The following is a 25,709-nucleotide window of genomic DNA, read 5'->3' as shown; positions in this document are numbered from 1 at the left end:
GACGCTCTAGTTTAATACTCCACGACCACCTCAGAATAGAAGAACACAAACTTTCAACTCCCATCTTGTTTCTGAGGCTCTCTGTCAGATCCTTACTCTTAATCTACATTTGTCCTCTGGGCTCGCTGGCTCGGGTTGTGTAATCTCTGTCCTAATACCAGAGGTGGGTTGTAAGACGTTACAGTTACTCCATTACATGCACTTAAGTAATTTTATGATGAATTGTATTTGTAAGACCTGGGTGCCGCCCAGTGACTGCTGGGATAGGCTCCAACATCCCACGACCAGACTTTGGATAAGCGGCATGGATAATGGATGGATGGATGTATTTCTAAGAGTAGTTGTTTTGCAGAATACTTTTTACTCTTACTCGAGTACATTTGCGATAAGATATATGTGCTTCTATTCACTTATATTGGGCTACACACTTCTCGCTTTTACCAGAGTTGGGACCGATCCGATCATGTGCCGATACCGACGTAATTCACTCATCGGATGTCAGACTGACATTAACAAGCCACGATGCACCGGTCCAGATTCCACAGTCTGGTGTTTTTATGAATTACAAATATGGAGCTAGTAATGCAGTTTTAAGCCCATAGCCAGAATGATGTGGGTTCAGGTAGTATGATGTGTTTTGAGTGTGGGGATGTGGGACACAAGCATAGAGAGCAGGAAGCGAAGGGTGTGGAAGCCGCAGACTCGGGAGCGGTGGGGGTGGCCATGGGCAAACAAGTGAGACCCCACAAAATGTAAATCTGGAGTCTCCATGGTCATTTGGAGAAAGGTAAACTGGCCGTAGATGAAGTTTATGAGGGGACCCAGTGGTTGAGGTGTGTCAGCAGCTTCATAGCAGCAGGGCAACGCCCCATTCTGTGTTTGTACCTCTTACCATGAGGCGGGGTAATGGTGCAACATTAAACAGGCGGGTGCTGGTCACCTTGAACAGGCGGGGGCTGGTCAGCAAAGGAGTCCTCACTCCAAACACGAGTATGGGGAACCCCAGCGAGGAAGGAACTAACCAAGTCTGAATGCTGAAACTCTCAAAAAGAAACACTGGAAAACACCGACAAAAGGAAAACGCCAACAAAAGAAAAACAGAGAGCACCACGAAACTGGAGTCAAATTCCACGTGGTGCAAACCTGCATGGCCAACTAACCTGATTCTGATTCTGAAATACAGTTGTCCCACTAATGTTCCATGCACATACCCTATTAAACCTAATGCAGAAGTACTGAGAGTTATTTCATGTCTCACTGAGGACCTGGTCCACTAAGGACCTGTCTCACTGAGGACCTGGTCCACTGGTCTTTCTTTCTTTTGAAGGACTTGTTAACTGTTTTGCACTTTCACATTGGTGAGGTTCAATGAGGTTATTCACTACTTCAGTTTTTTTAAGAGATACTTTTTTTTACTCCTGCTCAAGTAGTTAGGGGCGTCCAGCTAGCGTAGCAGTCTATTCCGTTGCATAGCAACACGAGGATCGCTGGTTCGAATCCCCACCATGTTACCTCCGGCTTGGTCGAGCATCCCTACAGACACAATTGGCCGTGTCTGCGAGTGGGAAGCCAGATGTGGCTATGTGTCCTGGTCGCTGCACTAGCGCCTCCTCTGGAAGGAAATAGCATGATCCTCCCACGCGCTACGTCCCCCTGGTGAAACTCCTCACTATCAGGTGAAAAGAAGCAGCTGGTGACTCCACATGTATGGGAGGAGGCATGTGGTAGTCTGCAGCCCTCCCCGGATCAGCAGAGGGGGTGGAGCAGAGACCGGGACGGCTCGGAAGAGTGAGGTGATTGGCCAGATACTTTTTTACTTCCTTTTTTGTGGATTTTCCGCCTTTTTCTCCTGAAATGTAACTGTTTTTTAGTACTTTTACTCTACTTGAGTAAACATTATTATAAGGTAACTATGCGTTTTACTTGAGTACCTTTTTGTTTGCTCTACCCGCCACTGCCTAGAACACGCTATATATACATATCTCCATCCATGTCCCTGGAGTTTCCCCACTTCCTGTCTAGGACCAGATTAGGGACCCAGCATCCTCACCCCACCGCGGGAGAGGTATTAGGTGTACTGGTAGATAAGAAATTCCCTGGTTATTAATTCTTAGGTAGATGATACCCTCTGGATATAGACCCACTCCTCGACGTCCTCCTGTTTTGATATCCTCTTGTCCTTGACACGTTTGTGGTGGAGACGCAGATGGCCAGGGGAAGTTAGTGATCAGTCAGCCTGCTCGGCAGGAGAAAGCAAGGGGGGGTTAAGGGTACACGAGGTTAAAGGGAGATTTGTTTGTGTGTATGTGTATTGGGGAGTTCAGTAGAGGAATGGGGGGAGGTTGGGGGGCGACGGTAGAGAGGTGAAAACAGAAAAGTGGGAAAATCCTCCTAATAGAGGGGGAAATGTGAGAGAATAGAGGGGTTGGTTGGGAGTTAAGAGTAGGTTTAAGAGGGAGATCAGGGAACAGAGGGGCGGCACAGTGGTGAGTAGTTTGCACGGTCGCCTTACAGCAAGAAGGTCCTGGGTTCGAGCCCCGGGGTAGTCCAACCTGGGGGGTTGTCCTGTGTGGAGTTTGCATGTTCTCCCTGTGTCTGTGTGGTTTTCCTCCGGGTGATCCGGTTTCCTCCCACAGTCCAAAGACATGTAGGTCAGGTGACTTGGCCGTACTAAATTGTCCCTAGGTGGGTGTGTGTGTGTGTGTGTGTGTGTGTGTGTGTGTGTGTGTGTGTGTCGGGGCTGTGATGGCCTGTCCAGGGTGTCTCCTCGCCTGCAACCCAGTGACTGCTGGGACAGGCTTCAGCATCCCCACAACCCTGCGAGCAGGATAAGCAGTTTGGATAATGGATGGATGGATGAGAGAACAGGAGGGTGTTGTTCAGGGCTCTTACAGACAGGGAGCTGGACTAACAAGTGGTGTGCAGTTTGTGACAGAGGAAACTATGTCTCCCCTTCTCACCTGGATTTCAGTTTAGTCACTCGCCTGTATACTGTACAGGACACACATAAGGTGTTGTGTATAACAGGTGTATTTGTTCGCTATATGGCTGTCACCTGTCGCCCACAGTCGTTCAGAGCATTGTGTGCAAGTCCTCAAAAATGAATGTTGCATGTCTGCACTTGAGCCTGTGGGGGCAGTATACAGACAGAAACCACCAGTGTATGCCCAGTGACACAATAAATACGCCAATGTACATAGTAGTGTTATTGGTACATAATTGTGTCCATTTATGTACAGTATTGTGTAATACCTACCAACCTTTATGAGCTTTCTTTAACCTTCCTGACCCTCAACCTGTTGGCTGTCGCTGTATTGTCTCTAATATGACCTACATGTCAGGTGAATCAGCCATACTAAATTGTCCCTAGGTATGAGTGTGTGTGTGTGGGGGGGGGGGGGGCTGGCGGCCTGTCCAGGGTGTCTCCCCGCCGGTTTGGATAATGGATGATGGATGGACGATCTGATATTCGTCCATGTGAGCCGAACAAACAAATTCCTTGTATATGGAAACATAGCTGGCTAATAAATCATTTTGTGTTTACTATCAAGACCAAGTGGTCTAGACCTTTCGGTTCTTGTGCAAAAGAAATCAGCTGGTGCTCGTTTGCAAAAGCATAACTGGAGGATTTGCGGTTGAAGCATAAAGTACTTTCCATTTGCACTTCACCTACACCAGTGGTGTTCAACCACATGCCATGAGGAGCATGCCTATGCAGGTTTTCATTCGGGCCCAACACCACACCGTCTGATTTCATGGACTAAGGGCCCTGACACATCAGGCTGACGGTCGGCCATCAGCCAATGTTGGGCTGTCGGTGAGCGTCTGTGACCCTAGTTTTTGCGGTGTGTCCTGCACCGTCGGCACTAGTCAGGCCCCTGTCGGCAGCTTTTCAGCCTATTCGGCATGTTGAATGGGCGGAGCCCGTCGGTGAAAGAGATCACTCTGATTGGCTGTTCAGCTTAGTGAATCAGTGCAGAACGTAGTACATGCTAGTTGGCTGCCGGCTGTAGCCTTTGCGGTGTGTTCGAGTGCTACTTTTTGGCCCAGACGGCAGGCGACACAAGGCAACGCAACAGTCGGCCTTGGTCGCCGCTGGTCAGTTTGGCGTGTCTGGGTCCTGTCACACCTTCAACCAGACAGGAGATGACTAGTTGGGGGCAATAAGCTGACGTAGTGTTGAGTTGGAAATGAAAACTTGTGCACATGTTTCTCCACGGCACATGGCTGAGCATCACGAATCTGGACACTTTTTTTTTGGTGGGTTGGGATGTGAAGCTCAAATCCATTATTTATAGTCACAACTCATCGCACACGTATGCTAGCACACTCGCACAGACGCACATTCACGTCACGAGCTCTGGTTAGTATTCCATGCTGCGTTGAGGCAGGGCTGCTTATCTTTCCTGTGGGTCTGGGGCGGGGGGGGGGGGGGACGGACACCCGGAACACAGCAGGCAGGAGCCGGCGTAGAAATAAATAAATAAATTATAAACAACTACCGGATCCTGATGTCGGCGGGACTGCACGCTGAAACGGCCCGCTGCGGATCGAGATGTCGAGAGAACATGATATAACTTGGCAAAAGCACCAACTTGAGCAGCCTCACTGTCTCTCTCTCACACACACACAAGCAGACATCCAGTTAAGCTGTTGCCAGACACTCCTACATGCTTTTCTCACCGCGGCCCTTTCAGCCCCTGTAGCTCTTCGGCTGGGGGAGGAGAGAGGAGAACCCCACAGAGCTACAGCTCCCTACACCTGCTGCTACACTGTGTCAGATGTGTATTGGTATCACTGTGATAATATTAGATGATATGTAACGTTTATAGAACATTTTCCAAAAAACCCAGTGATGCCATACAGTGTGACACAAAGATACAGGACAATAGAAAGATACAATGATACAAAACAACGTGATTAAAGACGCCATGTTTGATATCTTTTCCCGTTGGCATTTTTGGAGCAACAGCCATTCAGTGTGTCAGTGTTTCGTAGTTGCTCCTCTACGTGCTGTTTTTCGTTGTTGCCAGCAGGTGTGCCGCCACCTGCAGATTCACATATAACAGAGCTGCAGAGGAAAACGAGAAGAAGAAGAAATGAACTCGTGTCGAATGCAGGAGAGCAAATGAGAGGCGCTAAAATACAAAGCCAAATGTCTTGTGTTTAATGAGCTGTTGGATATGTTGATCAGTATTACTGTGTCAGGTGGCATTATTGATCAGTCTTTCCCCAAAGTACACATCCAGCACATGCTGGACCATCTGCTGGTGTTCCCTGCAACCTGGAACACGTTCAGGAGGACACCTGTTTCACATGCAACACTTGGATGTCCATCCATCCATTATCCAAACCGCTTATCCTGCTGTCAGGAAGCCTATCCCAGCAGTCACTGGGCGACAGGCGGGGAGACACCCTGGACAGGCCGCCAGGCCATCACAGGGCCCACTTGTATGTGCAGTATGAAAACAAACTATTGAAGAACGCGAGGATAACCTCTTTAAAAGCAGATACATGCAGGTTAGCTACAGGCAGGTTAGCTACATGTAGGTTAGATACATGTAGGTTAGATACATGCAGGTTAGCTACATGTAGGTTAGATACATGTAGGTTAGATACATGCAGGTTAGATACATGTAGGTTAGATACATGTAGGTTAGATACATGTAGGTTAGATACATGTAGGTTAGATACATGTAGGTTAGCTACATGCAGGTTAGATACATGCAGGTTAGATACATGTAGGTTAGATACATGCAGGTTAGCTACATGTAGGTTAGATACATGCAGGTTAGCTGCATGCAGGTTAGATACATGTAGGTTAGATACATGTAGGTTAGATACATGTAGGTTAGATACATGTAGGTTAGCTACATGCAGGTTAGATACATGCAGGTTAGATACATGTAGGTTAGATACATGCAGGTTAGCTACATGTAGGTTAGATACATGCAGGTTAGCTGCATGCAGGTTAGCTACATGTAGGTTAGCTACATGCAGGCTAGATACATGCAGGTTAGATACATGCAGGTTAGCTGCACGCAGGTTAGATACATGCAGGTTAGCTGCATGCAGGTTAGATACATGCAGGTTAGATACATGTAGGTTAGCTACATGCAGGTTAGCTACATGCAGGTTAGATACATGCAGGTTAGCCACATGTAGGTTAGCTGCATGCAGGTTAGCTGCATGCAGGAAGTAGTTCAGATGTTGCTCTGTAGTGAAATGTGCTTCCACAGGAGCTGGCCTGCACATTACAAGGTTCCATCATGTTGATGGCGGTACCAGCATTTTTCTGCCTGCATGAGCATGAAGGCAAGTCAGAGGGAAGCAACGCCTGAAGCGGAAGTGTATTTTTGGCGTGGTGTGTGAGAACCTGGCATTTGCATGTGCTATTTATAGAGGAGGTGAAGATGGAGGGAGAAGCACAGAAGTTTGAATTATGCATCAAGACATTGTCAGATGGAATTAAGGGCGTGGAGTTAGTATATTGAAATATGGATCGCGTGTTGTGTGTGTGTGTGTGTGTGTGTGTGTGTGTGTGTGTGTGAGCATGCTTTCAGACGTGCGTGTTGGAGGTGTGTTGTGGTTGCGTGTGCTGCTCGGGGTTTGTGACACGGGACATGTGAGAGCAGAGCAAGTGTTCTCACATGCTCGTATCTGTGCTGAGGTGTAAATGGGCCGTCGGAGCAAATGACAGGTTAGGACCACAACTAGAGCTGAGGCAGTTAATGCAGGCACTACCCCCCCCCCCCCCCACACACACACACACACACTACCCCATCAAGGCCTGATGGTTGCAGCCCGGATGTTGTGATTCAGTCCATTTGATTTATGTTGGGGGGGGGGGTGTTCAGGGATGAAGAGTTAGTGATAGGGGGCTCAGGGATGAAGAGTTGAAGATGAAGAATATTCACAGTATGACTCACTCTCACATCTCCCAGAGAGGAGAGGAGAGCATGGTTCAACTCCTATACATGCACACACACACAAAATATGCACACACAATCTTCCCTAATTCACTAAAGACACAGTATATCTCCCACACGGGAAGCGTGCATTGTGTTGAGAGCTTTCTGTCACCACATTAATGAATTAATGACGGGCTTCAGAGACACGTCCTGGTCAGACCACACTCAGCCGTGTGTGTGTGTCTGTGTGTGTGTCTGGGAGAGAGTCGGAGTTGAAAGGATGACAGGAGTTTGAACATGAATGTCATGGTGATGTGTGTTCTGTGTCGACCCGGCCCATATGAGGCTGGCACCGGTGGGTTGGATCTGGAACAGAGGAAATGGTTTTCTTTCAGGTGGATTGCAGTCTGAGCTCTAAGTAATGTGTTTGATTACGAGGTGCATTCTTACACACATGCAAGCCCTCACACACACGCACACACACACACACACACACACACACACACACACACACACACACACACACACACACACACACACACACACACAAGCAGCAGCTCACCCTCGCTGTCAAACAGCAGTGTGTCCACGGCAGGGAGGAAGAAAAGCCAGAGCAGAGCACTGTGCCACGGACGCAGGGGTTTCCATGGCAACGCTGCCCAACCCCACCCCGACGCGCGCACATATACTCACACTCCATCTCTTCTCTTAGTCTCAGTAGGGAGGCGTATGTGGACCAGGTGTACTGGGATTGGTCCAGATTCACCAGGAGTCCGGGTTTCAAAATGTCCCTGGTCTGCCAGCAGCAGGATGGCCTGACTGAGCAGGAACCAGCATGCTGGCAGTCTGTAGTTCATCACAGGTGGTGCTGTCTCACTACCGACTGACCGTCTCAGCTCAGTGATTGGTAGCCGGTGTGTTTAGTAGATCTCATCCTCACACACACACTCTCCCCTGTCCCAGACGGCCTGTGGCGTGGCGTGGCAGTCAGTTCAGACAGAACTTCCTGTCCCTGTGGTCTGTCTGCCAGCTATGTGCTTTCCTGCTTGTTTCTGGTGAGGTGACCAGGGTTATCTTACCACTTCCTCACTACCAGCTGGAGAGCCACAAACCAGCTGGTCCCAGCAAACAGGACTGGTCAGTGCACATGGCATGCCGTGAAGGCTCGAACCCCTCACATGGCTCACACTGCTGGAGCTGTGCTGGACAACATGCAGACGCCGCTCGCGGCACAGTTGTGCATTTCTTAGAAGGTTGGACTCTGGGGTTCTTCCCTGCTGAGCACAGTGATTCATCTTGGATAGACAGCCTGATCTAGGCAGTGTCCTGGTGGCGCCGTCGTGTCGTTCGTGGTACCAGCATCACGCTGCACGGGCGTCCCGGTCTTCCTCGGCGTAGTCCAGCGCCGCTAATCTAAGTTCTGGAGAGAATTCATGTTGATTCCTTGTTGACTAAACATGTCTCTGCACACTGATTTACATAATTATCAAAGGGACCTGTAGCTGGGCGTCCGGGAGGCGTGCTGGTCTATACCGTTGCCTACCAACACAGGCATCGACGGTTCGAATCCCTGTGTTACCTCCAGCTTGGTCGGGCGTCCCTACAGACACAAGTGGCCGTGTCTGCGGGTGGGAAGCCAGATGTGGGTATGTGTCCTGGTAGCTGCACTAGCGCCTCCTCTGGTCTGTCGGGGCGCCTGTTCGGGGGGGAGGGGGAACTGGGATAATAGCGTGATCCTCCCACGTGCTACGTCCCCCTGGTGAAACTCCTCACTATCAGGTGAAAAGAAGCGGCTGGTGACTCCACGTGTATGGGAGGAGGCATGTGGTCTTATGGGAATTAGCTCAGCATACATCAGACAGTGTGCGTTGTCGGCGGTTTGACTTCTCTAGCAGTTGCACATCTTTGTCTCCAGCTTGCAGTTATTGGGGGTTGTGCAAACGTAACCAACCAAATCATTATTGGTCGTCCATTCTGGAAATCTGAAGTCGGTTGTTTTCGGCTTGCTCTTGCTGGTAACGTGACGCAGTGAAAGTGGACAAGCTGCTGCATTTTCAGACTGAGTGGATTTGCACTGAAGACCTCCGAGCGATAAAAGCGAAGAAGAATGAAGGAGGTGTGAACACTCCTCCTGCAGGTGATATTATGGTGACGATAATTCAAAGACTTTCTGTAATTTCCCAAAGTTTCGTCCTGGGTGCGGGCTGCGGCGTGGAAACGTGGGGTTCGGGAGTATTTACGGCGTGCGGGGGGTCACGGCTGCAGTCGGGGGGAGCAGGGCACGGACGTGATGGCTGCCGGTGGAATTCATAAAACAGAATAAAGAAGCTGTTAACGGCCGCATGACTCATACGCAGCCCCGACGCTTTGCGTTGAGCCGGTCCTGACATCGGTTTTTCTCTCCGTGACTCCTCGGTCGCCCTTTGGAATGATGAGCGGGTGGCATCGCCCCAAAGGTCACTTGGTTTATCCGGGAGATGAGGTAGTCCATCAGAAGGCCGTGTCTCACACAGCACATACCAGCACAGTCTGCTCATATGTGTGTCTGTGTGTGTGTGTGTGTGTGTACATGTATCTCCTTAAAGGTCATTGGCCAGGACACTTGAATGGGATGTTCACCTCCGCTGCGTGATCAGTGCTGGTCGGGGGGGTATTTGCTCACAGCGCTCCTATTTATGGAACCGTCAGTCAGCGTGTCCAGATACCAGAAGTCAGACGGGCCATGGCACGTGAACCGCAGGAAACCCCCCCGAGGGTCCGGTCTGGCAATGTGTAAAAGGGCACGCCGAACAGTTTCCTTCTGCAAAGAGAAAGCCGAGGCTTTTCCAAACCCTGGGACGGAGGCCGGCGCCGTCCAGAAGGAGGAACGTACAAGTGTCGTGCGTTGTTGCAGAGGTTCTGAGGGGAATGTGTGATGCTAGCGGCTTAGCAACCAGCACAAAATGCTGTGCAAGTGTCTTTGCTAGTTTTCAACCGGGGTAGTTGTCAATTTCCCGCCCAGTGCCCACCTTGTAGCAGCACCACCCTTGCTGACGCAACCCTCCCTGTTTATCCGGGCTTGGGACCGGCACTAAGAGAGCACTGGCTCGTGTGTCCTCCGTGGTCGGGTTGTGTTACACCCAGAAACACACCTAAGATTAGGTAAGAGACTAAGTTCAACACCTTTGTGCCCAGATTATGTGCCGTTTAACTAGCAGAAGTGAATCTGGACACGCCCGGAAGGCACATGGCCATCCAGTCCAGATGCTTTCAGTAGGGCCCTGGAGCAACTGGTTTACGTCTTGCCAGCTGGATGAAAACTTCCTCTCTAGTAGTACTGGCTTTGTTTCTGGTCGGTACCTGTGAAGCATTGTTCATGTGTGTGTACTTGCTGTGATCCAGACAGGTGTGTATTCAAGTTTTCAAGTAACGGCGCCTCCAGTGGATCCAATGTCATTTTCAAGCTCTCCAAGCTTTAAAAGGCGCTCCAGGCACGCAGCACTTAGTTTGGATTAGTTTGCAGTGGTGATTCACACTTGGTTCAGACAGGACTGCTTCAACCATCACCCGTAGGTGGAGACGTCCCCACATGTTCAGTCCATCCAGGTGTAAACGGGCGTAGGCGGTTTATTCAGGTGTAAACGGGCGTAGGCAGTCCATCCAGGTGTAAACGGGTGTAGGCGGTTTATTCAGGTGTAAACGGGCGTAGGCAGTCCATCCAGGTGTAAACGGGTGTAGGCGGTTTATTCAGCTGTAAACGGGCGTAGGCAGTCCATCCAGGTGTAAACAGGCGTAGGCAGTTTATTCAGGTGTAAACGGGCGTAGGCAGTCCATTCGGGTGTAAACGGGCGTAGGCAGTCCATTCGGGTGTAAACGGGCGTAGGCAGTCTCACGAGTCTTGTGTAGGATCATTCCTGTTGCTACATATCCATAAGTGGTGATGTCGGCCTGTGGTTTTTAAACATTGTAACCTGTGTGTCGTACTTTAAAGTACCGAACAGAGGGGCGTCCGGTTGCCATGGCGCTCTGTTCCGTTGCCTACCAACATGGGGATCGCTGGTTCAAGTCCCCATGTTACCTCCGCCTTGATCGGGCGTCCCTACAGACACAATTAGCTGTGTCTGTGGGTGGGAAGCCGGATGTGGGTATGTGTCCTGGTCGCTGCACTAGCGCCTCCTCTGGTCGGTCGGGGCACCTGTTCAGGGGGGAGGGGGACTGGGGGATAGCGTGACCTTCTCCCACGTCCCCCTGGTGAAACTCCTCCTCACTGTCAGGTGAAAAGAAGCGGCTGGTGACTCCACATGTATCAGAGGAGGCATGTGGTGGTCTGCAGCCCTCCCGGATCAGCGGGGGGGGGGGGGGGAGAGACCGGGACGGCTCGGAGGATTGGGTTGATTGGCCAAATACAATTGGGGAGAAAAAAGTGGGGGGGGGGGTCCAACAAAAAAAAGCGCTGAGCAGAGCGCCTCCTCCAGGCTCGGGGAGGGAGCTCGGCAGTGGTGTCATGAGCGCTGTGTTGTAGTCGAGTCACTAAACCTCGAATCCGAGTCGAGTCTCGAGTCCTCAGCGTTCGAGTCCGAGTCCACAAAGAAGAGTCCGAGTCAAGTCCCCAATACCTGAGTCCGAGTGCGGGTCATCAAGGTGGAGTCTGAGTCGGGTTCGAAGATGGGCTCCAGTGCTGCACCGTCAGAAAGCCGACGCACAAATAAAAAGGTCGAGTGTGGAGCCCCCAGTGTTCCAGTCCAAGTCATCAGTGCTCCAGTCGAGTCACGAGTCCTGAAAACCGGGACAGAAGCCGGAGTCCTGGACTGGAGCAGTACGACGCTGCGGGAGCGACAGCGTCGTACTGCTGTGTTTACCTCACCGCCGTGACCTTGAAACGTCCTTAAAAAATCATCAGGGGAGCGTCGCCGAACCCATTAGAAATAAGTCATGCAGGGGAGAGTGAGGGGGGCGGGTTAGAGCACGGGCCTGAGGAGGAACCGGGGGAGGGGGAGGGGGGGGGGGAGGGGGTGGTGAAACAAAGACAGGATAGAGATGGAGAGAACAGGACGGGGGGCTGGGGGGGAGCGAGGAGCGATTAAAGCAGCCCCCCCCCCAGCCCCATTAAGTTCTTCTGCAGCGCCCATCAGATTGATCCTGATAAATAGCACAGCCGCCGCCGCCGCCGCCGCCGCCACCGGGGCATCTAATCCCTCTCCTGCACCCGCACACAATGGCCCTGCAGCACATCCACAACAGCGCTCGCACGCCGCATACTGATTTGTCCACCCCTGGATACTGTTGCTAGGAAGTAGATGCAAGGAGGAGGAGGGTGTGTGTGTCTGTGCGCGCGCACGGGTAATTGTGAGGTGGGCGGGACTAGTTGATTGACATCATCCAACAGTCGTTTCTTTAAAGTGTTGTGTGTGTGTGTGTGTGTGTGTGTGCATGTGTGTGTGTGTGAGAGTCTTCATGGAGCCGGTCTTGCTATGACATCAGAGCTGTTGCTCATTGTATTGGACGCTCATGCCATTGTTCTGTGTGTGTGTGTGTGTGTGTGTGTGTGTGTGTGTGTGTGTGTGTGTGTGTGTGTGTGTGTGAGTGAGTGAGTGAGAGAGATGTAGGTGTGACTGTGTATATGGAGACATTTCCACATCTGCTGCACACATCCGGGCTCATGCTTGTCAGTTGCTGTTCTGACAGCAGGACCTGCATGTTGGACCTGCGTGTTCTGCATGTTGGACCTGCGTGTTCTGCATGTTGGACCTGCATGTTGGACCTGCGTGTTCTGCATGTTGGACCTGCATGTTGGACCTGCGTGTTCTGCATGTTGGACCTGCGTGTTCTGCACGTTGGACCTGCGTGTTCTGCATGTTGGACCTGCATGTTGGACCTGCGTGTTCTGACAGCAGGACCTGCATGTTGGACCTGCGTGTTCTGCATGTTGGACCTGCATGTTGGACCTGCGTGTTCTGCATGTTGGACCTGCGTGTTCTGCACGTTGGACCCGCGTGCTCTGCATGTTGGACCTGCGTGTTCTGCATGTTGGACCTGCATGTTGGACCTGCGTGTTCTGCATGTTGGACCTGCGTGTTCTGCATGTTGGACCTGCATGTTGGACCTGCATGTTGGACCTGCGTGTTCTGCATGTTGGACCTGCATGTTGGACCTGCGTGTTCTGCACGTTGGACCCGCGTGTTCTGCATGTTAGACCCTCGTGTTCTGCATGTTGGACCTGCGTGTTCTGCATGTTGGACCCGCGTGTTCTGCATGTTAGACCCTCGTGTTCTGCATGTTGGACCTGCGTGTTCTGCATGTTGGACCTGCATGTTGGACCTGCATGTTGGACCTGCGTGTTCTGCATGTTGGACCTGCGTGTTCTGCATGTTGGACCTGCATGTTGGACCTGCGTGTTCTGCACGTTGGACCTGCGTGTTCTGCATGTTGGACCTGCGTGTTCTGCATGTTGGACCTGCGTGTTCTGCACGTTGGACCCGCGTGTTCTGCATGTTAGACCCTCGTGTTCTGCATGTTGGACCTGCGTGTTCTGCATGTTGGACCTGCACGTTGCTTGTCAGCCTCTGTTCATGCTGTACTGGATCTCAGTCTGACTGGCCGCTTATATTCCAGAGCCATTTATACAATGTCGATTTTTCGGACAATACGCTGCATTTCAGTTACGGCCACTAGATGGCACTGTTTAATATTGTGACTCAATTGGAAATGCCATACCTTCCATAGAAATAGAGTCAGGAACCGGGAACAGTTTATTTGTCATTTCATCTTGTGTACTACGTACACAAAAGAAAGGAAATGTCGTTTCCCCAGCCCGCGGCAGCGCAACACAAAAGCCTCCAAAAATAACGCCGCCAACAACAGAGAACAAAGCACAAAAAAACAGCCAACAACACGGTCCACCCAGTTTATCACAGTCGCACAACTCCACCGTCCAGAGAACAAACTCCAGCCAGGGTGAGTGCCAGAACTGCAGCTCTGCATGGGCTAGCAGTTAGCCTAGCCTGCCTTGCTCCCGCGTCCTGTCAGACCAGCCGATCCAACGCCAGCTCTCCAGCCAGACACCGTCGACACACCTCCCTCCCCGCACTCCTCACGATGACACAAACACTGCACACTCAACGCTAGGCAAGGCCACTGCCAGACCGCCCTCGGTGTTTCCTCTTCGGGCAGGGTCGTGGGCTAGCAGTTAGCTTAGCCTGCCCCGCTTCCGCATCCTGTCAGACGGCCCTTGGTGTTTCCTCCTCGGGTCCACAGCACGCAGCACACCAAGCTCTCTCAGCCGGTCCGGCGCCAGCTCTCCCAGCCAAGTGAAATCCACGATCAAAATAAAAACTTCACACGACAAAACAAACGTAGACACAGACATAGACACATGTAGACACAGACATAGACACGTGTAGTCACAGGTATAGACACAGACGTAGACACAGACGTAGACACAGACGTAGACACAGATGTAGACACAGGTATAGACACAGACATAGACACAGATGTAGACACAGGTATAGACACAGACATAGACACGTGTAGTCACAGGTATAGACACAGACGTAGACACAGACGTAGACACAGACGTAGACACAGATGTAGACACAGGTATAGACACAGACATAGACACATGTAGTCACAGGTATAGACACAGACGTAGACACAGACGTAGACACAGACGTAGACACAGATGTAGACACAGGTATAGACACAGACATAGACACATGTAGACACAGACATAGACACATGTAGACACAGACATAGACACGAGTAGTCACAGGTATAGACACAGACGTAGACACAGACGTAGACACAGACGTAGACACAGATGTAGACACAGGTGTAGACACAGACGTAGACACGTGTAGACACAGACGTAGACACAGATGTAGACACAGACGTAGACACAGATGTAGACACGTGTAGACACAGACGTAGACACAGATGTAGACACAGGTATAGACACAGACGTAGACACAGATGTAGACACAGACGTAGACACAGATGTAGACACAGGTGTAGACACAGACGTAGACACGTGTAGACACAGACGTAGACACAGATGTAGACACAGGTGTAGACACAGACGTAGACATGTGTAGACACAGGCATAGACACACACATAGACACAGGTATAGACACAGACATAGACACGTGTAGACAAAGACATAGACACAGACGTAGACACAGACATAGACACGTGTAGACACAGGTATAGACACAGACGTAGACACAGACATAGACACGTGTAGACACAGGTATAGACATAGACACAGGTATAGACACAGACATAGACACAGACATAGACACAGACATAGACACGTGTAGACACAGACGTAGACATAGACACGTGTAGACACAGGTATAGACACAGATGTAGACACAGACGTAGACACGTAGACACAGACGTAGACACAGACATAGACACAGGTATAGACACAGACATAGACACGTGTAGACACATACATAGACACAGACATAGACACGTGTAGACACAGGTATAGACAGACATAGACACGTGTAGACACAGTGTAGACACAGGTATAGACACAGACGTAGACAGACATAGACACGTGTAGACACAGGTATAGACACAGACATAGACACAGACATAGACACAGACATAGACACAGACATAGACACAGGTATAGACACAGACATAGACACAGACATAGACACGTGTAGACACAGACGTAGACACAGACATAGACACAGGTATAGACACGTGTAGACACAGGTATAGACACAGATGTAGACACAGACGTAGACACAGACATAGACACAGGTATAGACACAGACAGACACGTGTAGACACAGGTATAGACACAGACATAGACACAGACATAGACACGTGTAGACACGGGTATAGACAGACATAGACACGTGTAGACACAGTGTAGACACAGGTATAGACAGACATAGACACAGATATAGACACGTGTAGACACCGACATAGACACAGACAGACACGTGTAGACACAGGTATAGACACAGGTATAGACAGACGTAGACACAAATGTAGACACAGGTGTAGACACAGACGTAGACACAAATGTAGACACAGGTGTAGACACAGACGTAGACACGTGTAGACCCAGGTATAGACACAGACGTAGACACAGATGTACACACAGGTGTAGACACAGACGTAGACACGTGTAGACACAGGCATAGACACAGACATAGACACAGGTATAGACACAGACATAGACACAGACATAGACACGTGTAGACACAGGTGTAGACACAGACGTAGACACGTGTAGACACAGACATAGACAGAGACATAGACACAGGTATAGACACAGGTATAGACAGAGACATAGACACAGGTATACACAAAGATGTAGACACAGACATAGACACGTGTAGACACAGGTATAGACACAGACGTAGACACAGGTATAGACACAGACATAGACACGTGTAGACACAGACGTAGACACAGGCATAGACACGTGTAGACACAGGTATAGACACAGACGTAGACACGTGTAGACACAGACGTAGACACAGACATAGACACGTGTAGACACAAGTATAGACACAGACGCAGACACGTGTAGACACAGGTATAGACACAGACATAGACACGTGTAGACACAGTGTAGACACAGGTATAGACAGACAGACACAGACATAGACACGTGTAGACACAGTGTAGACACAGGTATAGACAGACATAGACACAGACATAGACACGTGTAGACACAGTGTAGACACAGGTATAGACAGACATAGACACAGACATAGACACGTGTAGACACAGGTATAGACACAGACATAGACACGTGTAGACACAGACATAGACACGTGTAGACACAGACATAGACACATGTAGACACAGACGTAGACACGTGTAGACCCAGTGTAGACACAGGTATAGACAGACATAGACACAGACATAGACACGTGTAGACACATGTATAGACACAGACATAGACACGTGTAGACACAGACATAGACACATGTAGACACAGACGTAGACACAAATGTAGACACAGGTGTAGACACAGACGTAGACACAGATGTACACACAGGTGTAGACACAGGCGTAGACACGTGTAGACACAGGTATAGACACAGACATAGACACAGGTATAGACACAGACGTAGACACAAATGTAGACACAGGTGTAGACACAGACGTAGACACAGATGTACACACAGGTGTAGACACAGACGTAGACACGTGTAGACACAGGTATAGACACAGGTATAGACACAGACGTAGACACAAATGTAGACACAGGTGTAGACACAGGCGTAGACACGTGTAGACCCAGGTATAGACACAGACGTAGACACAGATGTACACACAGGTGTAGACACAGACGTAGACATGTGTAGACACAGGCATAGACACAGACATAGACACAGGTATAGACACAGACATAGACACGTGTAGACACAGGTGTAGACACAGACGTAGACACGTGTAGACACAGACATAGACACAGGTATAGACACAGGTATAGACATAGACAGAGACATAGACACAGGTATACACAAAGATGTAGACACAAAGATGTAGACACAGACATAGACACGTGTAGACACAGGTATAGACACAGACGTAGACACAGACATAGACACGTGTAGACACAGACATAGACACAGACATAGACACGTGTAGATACAGGTATAGACACAGGTATAGACACAGACGTAGACACAGACATAGACAGGTATAGACACAGGTATAGACAGACATAGACACGTGTAGACACAGGTATAGACACAGACATAGACACGTGTAGACACAGACATAGATACATGTAGACACAGACGTAGACACAAATGTAGACACAGTGTAGACACAGGTATAGACAGACATAGACACAGACATAGACACATGTAGACACAGACGTAGACACAAATGTAGACACAGGTATAGACACAGACGTAGACACAGACATAGACACGTGTAGACACAGGTATAGACACAGGTATAGACACAGACATAGACACAGATGTAGACACAGGTATAGACACAGACATAGACACAGGTATAGACACAGGCATAGACACAGACATAGACACGTGTAGACACAGGTATAGACACAGGCATAGACACAGACATAGACACGTGTAGACACAGGTATAGACACAGGCATAGACACGTGTAGACACAGACATAGACACATGTAGACACAGATGTAGACACAGTGTAGACACAGGTATAGACAGACATAGGCACAGACATAGACACATGTAGACACAGACGTAGACACAAATGTAGACACAGGTATAGACACAGACGTAGACACAGACATAGACACGTGTAGACACAGGTATAGACACAGGTATAGACACAGACATAGACACAGATGTAGACACAGGTATAGACACAGACATAGACACAGGTATAGACACAGGCATAGACACAGACATAGACACAGGTATAGACACAGGTATAGACACAGGCATAGACATAGACACAGGTATAGACACAGGTATAGACACAGGCATAGACACAGGTATAGACACAGGTATAGACACAGACATAGACACGTGTAGACACAGGTGTAGACACAGACATAGACACGTGTAGACACAGGTGTAGACACAGACGTAGACACGTGTAGACACAGGTATAGACACAGACATAGACACAGGTATAGACACAGGTATAGACACAGACATAGACACAGGTATAGACACAGGCATAGACACAGACATAGACACAGGCATAGACACAGGTATAGACACAGACATAGACACAGGTATAGACACAGACATAGACACAGGTATAGACACAGACATAGACACAGGTATAGACACAGACAGACACAGACATAGACACAGGTATAGACACAGACAGACACAGACATAGACACAGGTATAGACACAGACAGAGACATAGACACAGGTATAGACACAGACAGAGACATAGACACAGGTATAGACACAGGTATAGACACAGACAGAGACATAGACACAGGTATAGACACAGGTATAGACACAGGTATAGACACAGACATAGACACAGGTATAGACACAGGTATAGACACAGGTATACACAAAGATGTAGACACAGACATAGACACGTGTAGACACATTGTAGACACAGGTATAGACTGATATAGACACAGACATAGACACGTGTAGACACAGACATAGACACAGACATAGACACGTGTAGACATAGACAGAGACATAGACACAGGCATAGACACGTGTAGACACAGACAGACATAGACACAGACATAGACAGAGACATAGACACAGGCATAGACACGTGTAGACACAGACATAGACAGAGACATAGACACGTGTAGACATAGACAGAGACATAGACACAGGCATAGACACGTGTAGACACAGACAGACATAGACACAGACATAGACACGTGTAGACACAGACATAGACAGAGACATAGACACAGGCATAGACACAGACATAGACACGTGTAGACACAGGTATAGACACAGACATAGACAGAGACATAGACACAGGCATAGACACAGACATAGACACGTGTAGACACAGGTATAGACACAGACATAGACAGAGACATAGACACAGGCATAGACACAGACATAGACACGTGTAGACACAGGTATAGACACAGACATAGACAGAGACATAGACACAGGCATAGACACAGACATAGACACGTGTAGACACAGACATAGACACAGACATAGACACAGACATAGACACGTGTAGACACAGACATAGACACAGACATAGACACGTGTAGACACAGACAGACAGAGACATAGACACAGACATAGACACAGACATAGACACAGACATAGACACGTGTAGACACAGACATAGACACAGACATAGACACAGACATAGACACGTGTAGACACAGACAGACAGAGACATAGACACAGGCATAGACACAGACATAGACACGTGTAGACACACACGTAGACACAGATGTAGACGTCACAACAACACGTCACAACATCACGTCACAACAACACGTCACAACAACACGTCACAACAACACGTCACAACATCACGTCACAACAACACGTCACAACAACACGTCACAACAACACGTCACAACATCACGTCACAACAACACGTCACAACAACACGTCACAACAACACGTCACAACAACACGTCACAACAACACGTCACAACAACACGTCACAACATCACGTCACAACAACACGTCACAACATCACGTCACAACAACACGTCACAACAACACGTCACAACAACACGTCACAACAACACGTCACAACAACACGTCACAACATCACGTCACAACAACACGTCACAACAACACGTCACAACATCACGTCACAACAACACGTCACAACATCACGTCACAACAACACGTCACAACAACACGTCACAACATCACGTCACAACAACACGTCACAACAACACGTCACAACAACACGTCACAACAACACGTCACAACAACACGTCACAACATCACGTCACAACAACACGTCACAACAACACGTCACAACAACACGTCACAACAACACGTCACAACATCACGTCACAACAACACGTCACAACAACACGTCACAACATCACGTCACAACATCACGTCACAACAACACGTCACAACATCACGTCACAACAACACGTCACAACAACACGTCACAACATCACGTCACAACAACACGTCACAACATCACGTCACAACAACACGTCACAACAACACGTCACAACATCACGTCACAACAACACGTCACAACATCACGTCACAACAACACGTCACAACAACACGTCACAACAACACGTCACAACAACACGTCACAACAACACGTCACAACATCACGTCACAACAACACGTCACAACATCACGTCACAACAACACGTCACAACAACACGTCACAACAACACGTCACAACAACACGTCACAACATCACGTCACAACAACACGTCACAACAACACGTCACAACAACACGTCACAACATCACGTCACAACAACACGTCACAACAACACGTCACAACATCACGTCACAACATCACGTCACAACAACACGTCACAACATCACGTCACAACAACACGTCACAACAACACGTCACAACATCACGTCACAACAACACGTCACAACATCACGTCACAACAACACGTCACAACAACACGTCACAACATCACGTCACAACAACACGTCACAACAACACGTCACAACAACACGTCACAACAACACGTCACAACAACACGTCACAACAACACGTCACAACAACACGTCACAACATCACGTCACAACAACACGTCACAACAACACGTCACAACAACACGTCACAACAACACGTCACAACAACACGTCACAACAACACGTCACAACATCACGTCACAACAACACGTCACAACAACACGTCACAACATCACGTCACAACAACACGTCACAACATCACGTCACAACAACACGTCACAACAACACGTCACAACATCACGTCACAACAACACGTCACAACAACACGTCACAACAACACGTCACAACAACACGTCACAACAACACGTCACAACATCACGTCACAACAACACGTCACAACAACACGTCACAACAACACGTCACAACATCACGTCACAACAACACGTCACAACATCACGTCACAACATCACGTCACAACAACACGTCACAACATCACGTCACAACAACACGTCACAACAACACGTCACAACATCACGTCACAACAACACGTCACAACATCACGTCACAACAACACGTCACAACAACACGTCACAACATCACGTCACAACAACACGTCACAACATCACGTCACAACAACACGTCACAACAACACGTCACAACAACACGTCACAACAACACGTCACAACAACACGTCACAACATCACGTCACAACAACACGTCACAACATCACGTCACAACAACACGTCACAACAACACGTCACAACAACACGTCACAACAACACGTCACAACATCACGTCACAACAACACGTCACAACAACACGTCACAACAACACGTCACAACATCACGTCACAACAACACGTCACAACAACACGTCACAACATCACGTCACAACATCACGTCACAACAACACGTCACAACATCACGTCACAACAACACGTCACAACAACACGTCACAACATCACGTCACAACAACACGTCACAACATCACGTCACAACAACACGTCACAACAACACGTCACAACATCACGTCACAACAACACATCACAACAACACGTCACAACATTACGTTACAACAGACTCACTTTTCAAAACGAGTATTTTTGTGTGGCCTGGACTTGCACTGAGGCAACGCCGCACATTCTGGAATCTTCCTCCACCAGCTTCATTCACTTTTTAATTTGCTGTTAAGTATATTTCTGATCCAGATGTGACCTTCAGGTAATAATGTGTGTGTCGTCAGGTAATAATGTGTGTGTCGTCAGGTAATAATGTGTGTGTCGTCAGGTAATAATGTGTGTGTCGTCAGGTAATAATGTGTGTGTTGCTTTGATTGGCAGGTGATCCACAAGCACTTCTACCTGAAACGGGCGGAGATCGTAGCGCAGTGCGAGGAGTGGATTGCAGACATCCAACAGTACAGCAGCGACAAGAGGGTGGGCCGCACCATGTCCCACCATGCTGCCGCCCTTAAGGTACACACACACACACACACACACACACACACACACACACAGGAGTTCCCATCATGCATGAGGCGTTTTCCTCCAATGCGGCTCCGTACAGATGTTGGACTTGTCGGGTCTCAAGTCTGATCTGTTTCGGTTATCCCAGATTACACATTTGCCCCGGTGGGCTTCTCACCCCTCCTTTTTCTTCCGGTTGCCTCCTTCCAGAGACACACGGCTCAGCTGCGAGAGGAGATCCTCAAGCTTCCTTGCCCCGAGGGGCTGGAGGCCGACGGGGACAAGTTCTCCGAGAAGAGCCTCGCCCTCATGGTGAAGGAGCCATCCAGTCAGGAGGCGGAGAAGCCGGGCGGCAGCCAGGACAGCCACTGCAGCGACGGCCAATTATGAGTTCTCGCTCTCTCACCCCGCCCGCTGCCTTCTCCTCCTGAGCTCCTCCCGCCCTCCTAGACCCCGCCCCTGAGCCCACCCAGCCTGACCCCACCTCCTCCTAACTATTACTATTGCTATTAAACAGACTTGATGGCTGCGGAAGACGAGCCACAATTTTGTCAATATTTGTATGTAAAAAAAAAAACAAATCGCTGAAGCGAGAGAGGAAGCGGCGAGACGACAAAAGTGGAACATCGCTTACAAAACTTGACGATTAGTAGACAAATTCCGAACTATGCTATGCCCTTATTAAAACAACATGGTGGTCAACAAAAAACTTTTATTTACCTGTATAAGAGTGTAAACTTTTTGTGCATTTTTTCCAATTGTGAAATAACCACTGATTGGTATGTTATTAAACATGTTTATGTATACATAATGATCGAGCAAATCAGATTATATAAGGGAAACTACCTTTAGAGAAGAATGTTTACTGAATGTTCATTTTTGTTTGTTTGTTTTTTGGGGTTTTTTTGTGTTTTGTTTTTTTTTGGGGGGGGGGGCGGCTGTTAGAAACGACAACAGTTGTAACCAAGGATATATTGGTCATTCTTCAAGGATACTATTTTACAAATAAGAAATATACCTAAGTACTAAATTTAAGGACACCCGGTCGCCCGCTGACATTGTTTCTTTTCATTTCTACAGGATCCTGTACACTTCAATAAAGGCTAATTTCGACATTCTTAAGTGCGATGATGTTATCCATTTTACCAGCTACTCTGAAAAGCAACATGTGATGGATAAACTTCTTTTTTTTTCTTTTCTTTTTTTTTTTGCCTCAAATTCTCAATGTGAGTTTAGCGAACGGGATCTGTGCCCAGAACTGATACGACTGTAGATCAGAAGACTGGGACTACACCGATCAGCCAAACCATTAAAACCATCTGCCTAATATTGTGTAGGACCCCCTCGTTCCGCCAAAACAGCTCTGACCTGTCGAGGCGTGGACTCCACAAGACCTCTGAAGGTGGCCTCTGGTATCTGGCACCAAGACGTTAGCAGCAGACCCTTTAAGTCCTGTAAGTTGCGAGGTGCGGCCTCCGTGGATCGGACTTGTTTTTCCAGCACATCCCACAGATGTTCGATCAGATTGAGATCTGGGGAATTTGGAGGCCAAGGCGACACCTTGAACTCTTCCTCATGTTCCTCAAACCGTTCCTGAACAATGTGTGCAGTGTGGCCGGGAGCATCATCCTGCTGAAAGAGGCTGCTGCCATCAGGGAATACCGTAGCCGTGAGGGGGTGAACCTGGTCTGCAATGATGTTTAGGTAGGTGGTACGTGTCAAAGTAACATCCACATGAATGCCAGGACCCAAGGTTTGCCAGCAGAACATTGTCCAGAGCATCACACTGCCTCCACCGGCTTGCCTTCTGCCCATAATGCATCCTGGTGCCATCTCTTCCCCAGGTTAATTATGCTCACGCATCCGGCCGTCCACATTATACAAAAGAAAATGTGATTCATCAGACCAGGCTACCTTCTTCCACTGCTCCATAGTCCAGTTCTGATGCTCGTGTGCCCATTGTAGAAGCTTCCCGTAGTGGACAGGGGTCATCATGGGCACTCTGACTGGTCTGCAGCTATGCAGCCCCATACACAGTAAGCTGTGATGCACTGGTGTTCTGACACCTGTCTGTCTTAGCCAGCATGAACTTTTCCAGCAATTTGAGCTACAGTAGCTCTTCTGTGGGATCAGACCAGACAGGCTAGCCTTCACTCCCCATGCGCATCAGTGAGCCTTGGGCGCCAGTTTGCCGGTTCACTGGGATGTCCTTCCTTGGACTACTTTTGGTAATTACTGAACACCTCACAAGACCTGCAGTTTTGGAGATGCTCTGACCCAGTCATCTAGCCATCACAATTTGACCCTTGTCAAAGTCACTCAAATCCTTACGCTTGCCCATTTGTCCTGCTTCTGACAAGAACTGGCTCTCCCCTTGCTGCCTGATACATCCCACCCCTTGACAGGTGCCACTGTAATGAGATGTTATTCACGTCCCTGTCAGTGGTTTTAGTCTTTTGGCTGGTCGGTGTATGCAAGATGCACATGGGATCTGTATTTGAAGGCTTGCGCATGTAGTGTGTGTGTTCAATGTGCGTGTGCAACAATCCCTAGTGAGATACAAAGCTGTGATGTGCCTTTGATCTACATCATACCACCAAATACCCTGCGGGAGCACCTTTGCCCATTTATTTGCTGTTTCTACAAATTGATTAATTCAGCTCCGTCTGGCATAATCTGCTTTGATCTTTTACTTCTTTTTTTTTTATTATTATTATTATTATTATTATTATGTTGAGTCCAGTGAACCAAAAAAAATGCACTTTCTATTTTATTCACTCCCAGAGCAGTCATATACTCTTGCTAGGACATTAAATGGAGCTTGAAAATGTGGATTGATTGTGTGAATGCTTCTTTTTGCGTTTTGCAAAAACCTCTTGAACTTGAACCCCTCTTTTACGAGTTGATGAGAAAAAACTCACGATGCTGTTCGGCTGGAGATAATTAGGCCTGCTTCGCTGACAGAGAAGGCAGAACATTTGACTTTAATTTGAGCACAAAATATTGATAAAGAAACCAAATGAATGCACTTTTGAGTTCTTTTGTTTCACCCTTGAGATGGAGGTCATTGTACCTAAACACTGGCTATTTCAGTGAACCACATTTAGCCAAAAACCGGGGGCACTCTGCGGGGGGCACACTGCGGGAGTGTGGGGTACCGGGGCAGTTGCTGCAAGCCACCCAGTCCTCGTGTAACCAAAGTGAGAGCTGTGTCCGCATTCTCGGCACAAAGTCAAACGTGTTTTCGGTGGGTGTAGGACTCCGCCAAGGCTGTCCCTTGTC

General features: G+C 48.7%; 1 protein-coding gene across 1 annotated transcript in view; it reads left to right on the top strand.

Annotated features, from left to right (window-relative positions):
• birc6 (baculoviral IAP repeat containing 6) overlaps window positions 1–25,242 on the top strand; it is a 274,230-nt gene extending 248,988 nt beyond the window's left edge. Inside the window, exons 72-73 of the mRNA XM_056291274.1 lie at window positions 22,302–22,436; window positions 22,638–25,242. Coding sequence (XP_056147249.1) covers window positions 22,302–22,436; window positions 22,638–22,817 — 315 coding nt within the window. The 3' untranslated portion in view covers window positions 22,818–25,242. The remainder of the gene's footprint in view (window positions 1–22,301; window positions 22,437–22,637) is intronic.
• Window positions 25,243–25,709: the final 467 nt, after the last annotated feature.

Source organism: Lampris incognitus, chromosome 13 (assembly GCF_029633865.1).
Source record: "Lampris incognitus isolate fLamInc1 chromosome 13, fLamInc1.hap2, whole genome shotgun sequence".
Classification (NCBI taxonomy): domain Eukaryota; kingdom Metazoa; phylum Chordata; class Actinopteri; order Lampriformes; family Lampridae; genus Lampris; species Lampris incognitus.
The sequence above is the reverse complement of the archived record's forward strand: the minus strand, read 5'-3'. Positions and strand labels throughout refer to the sequence as shown.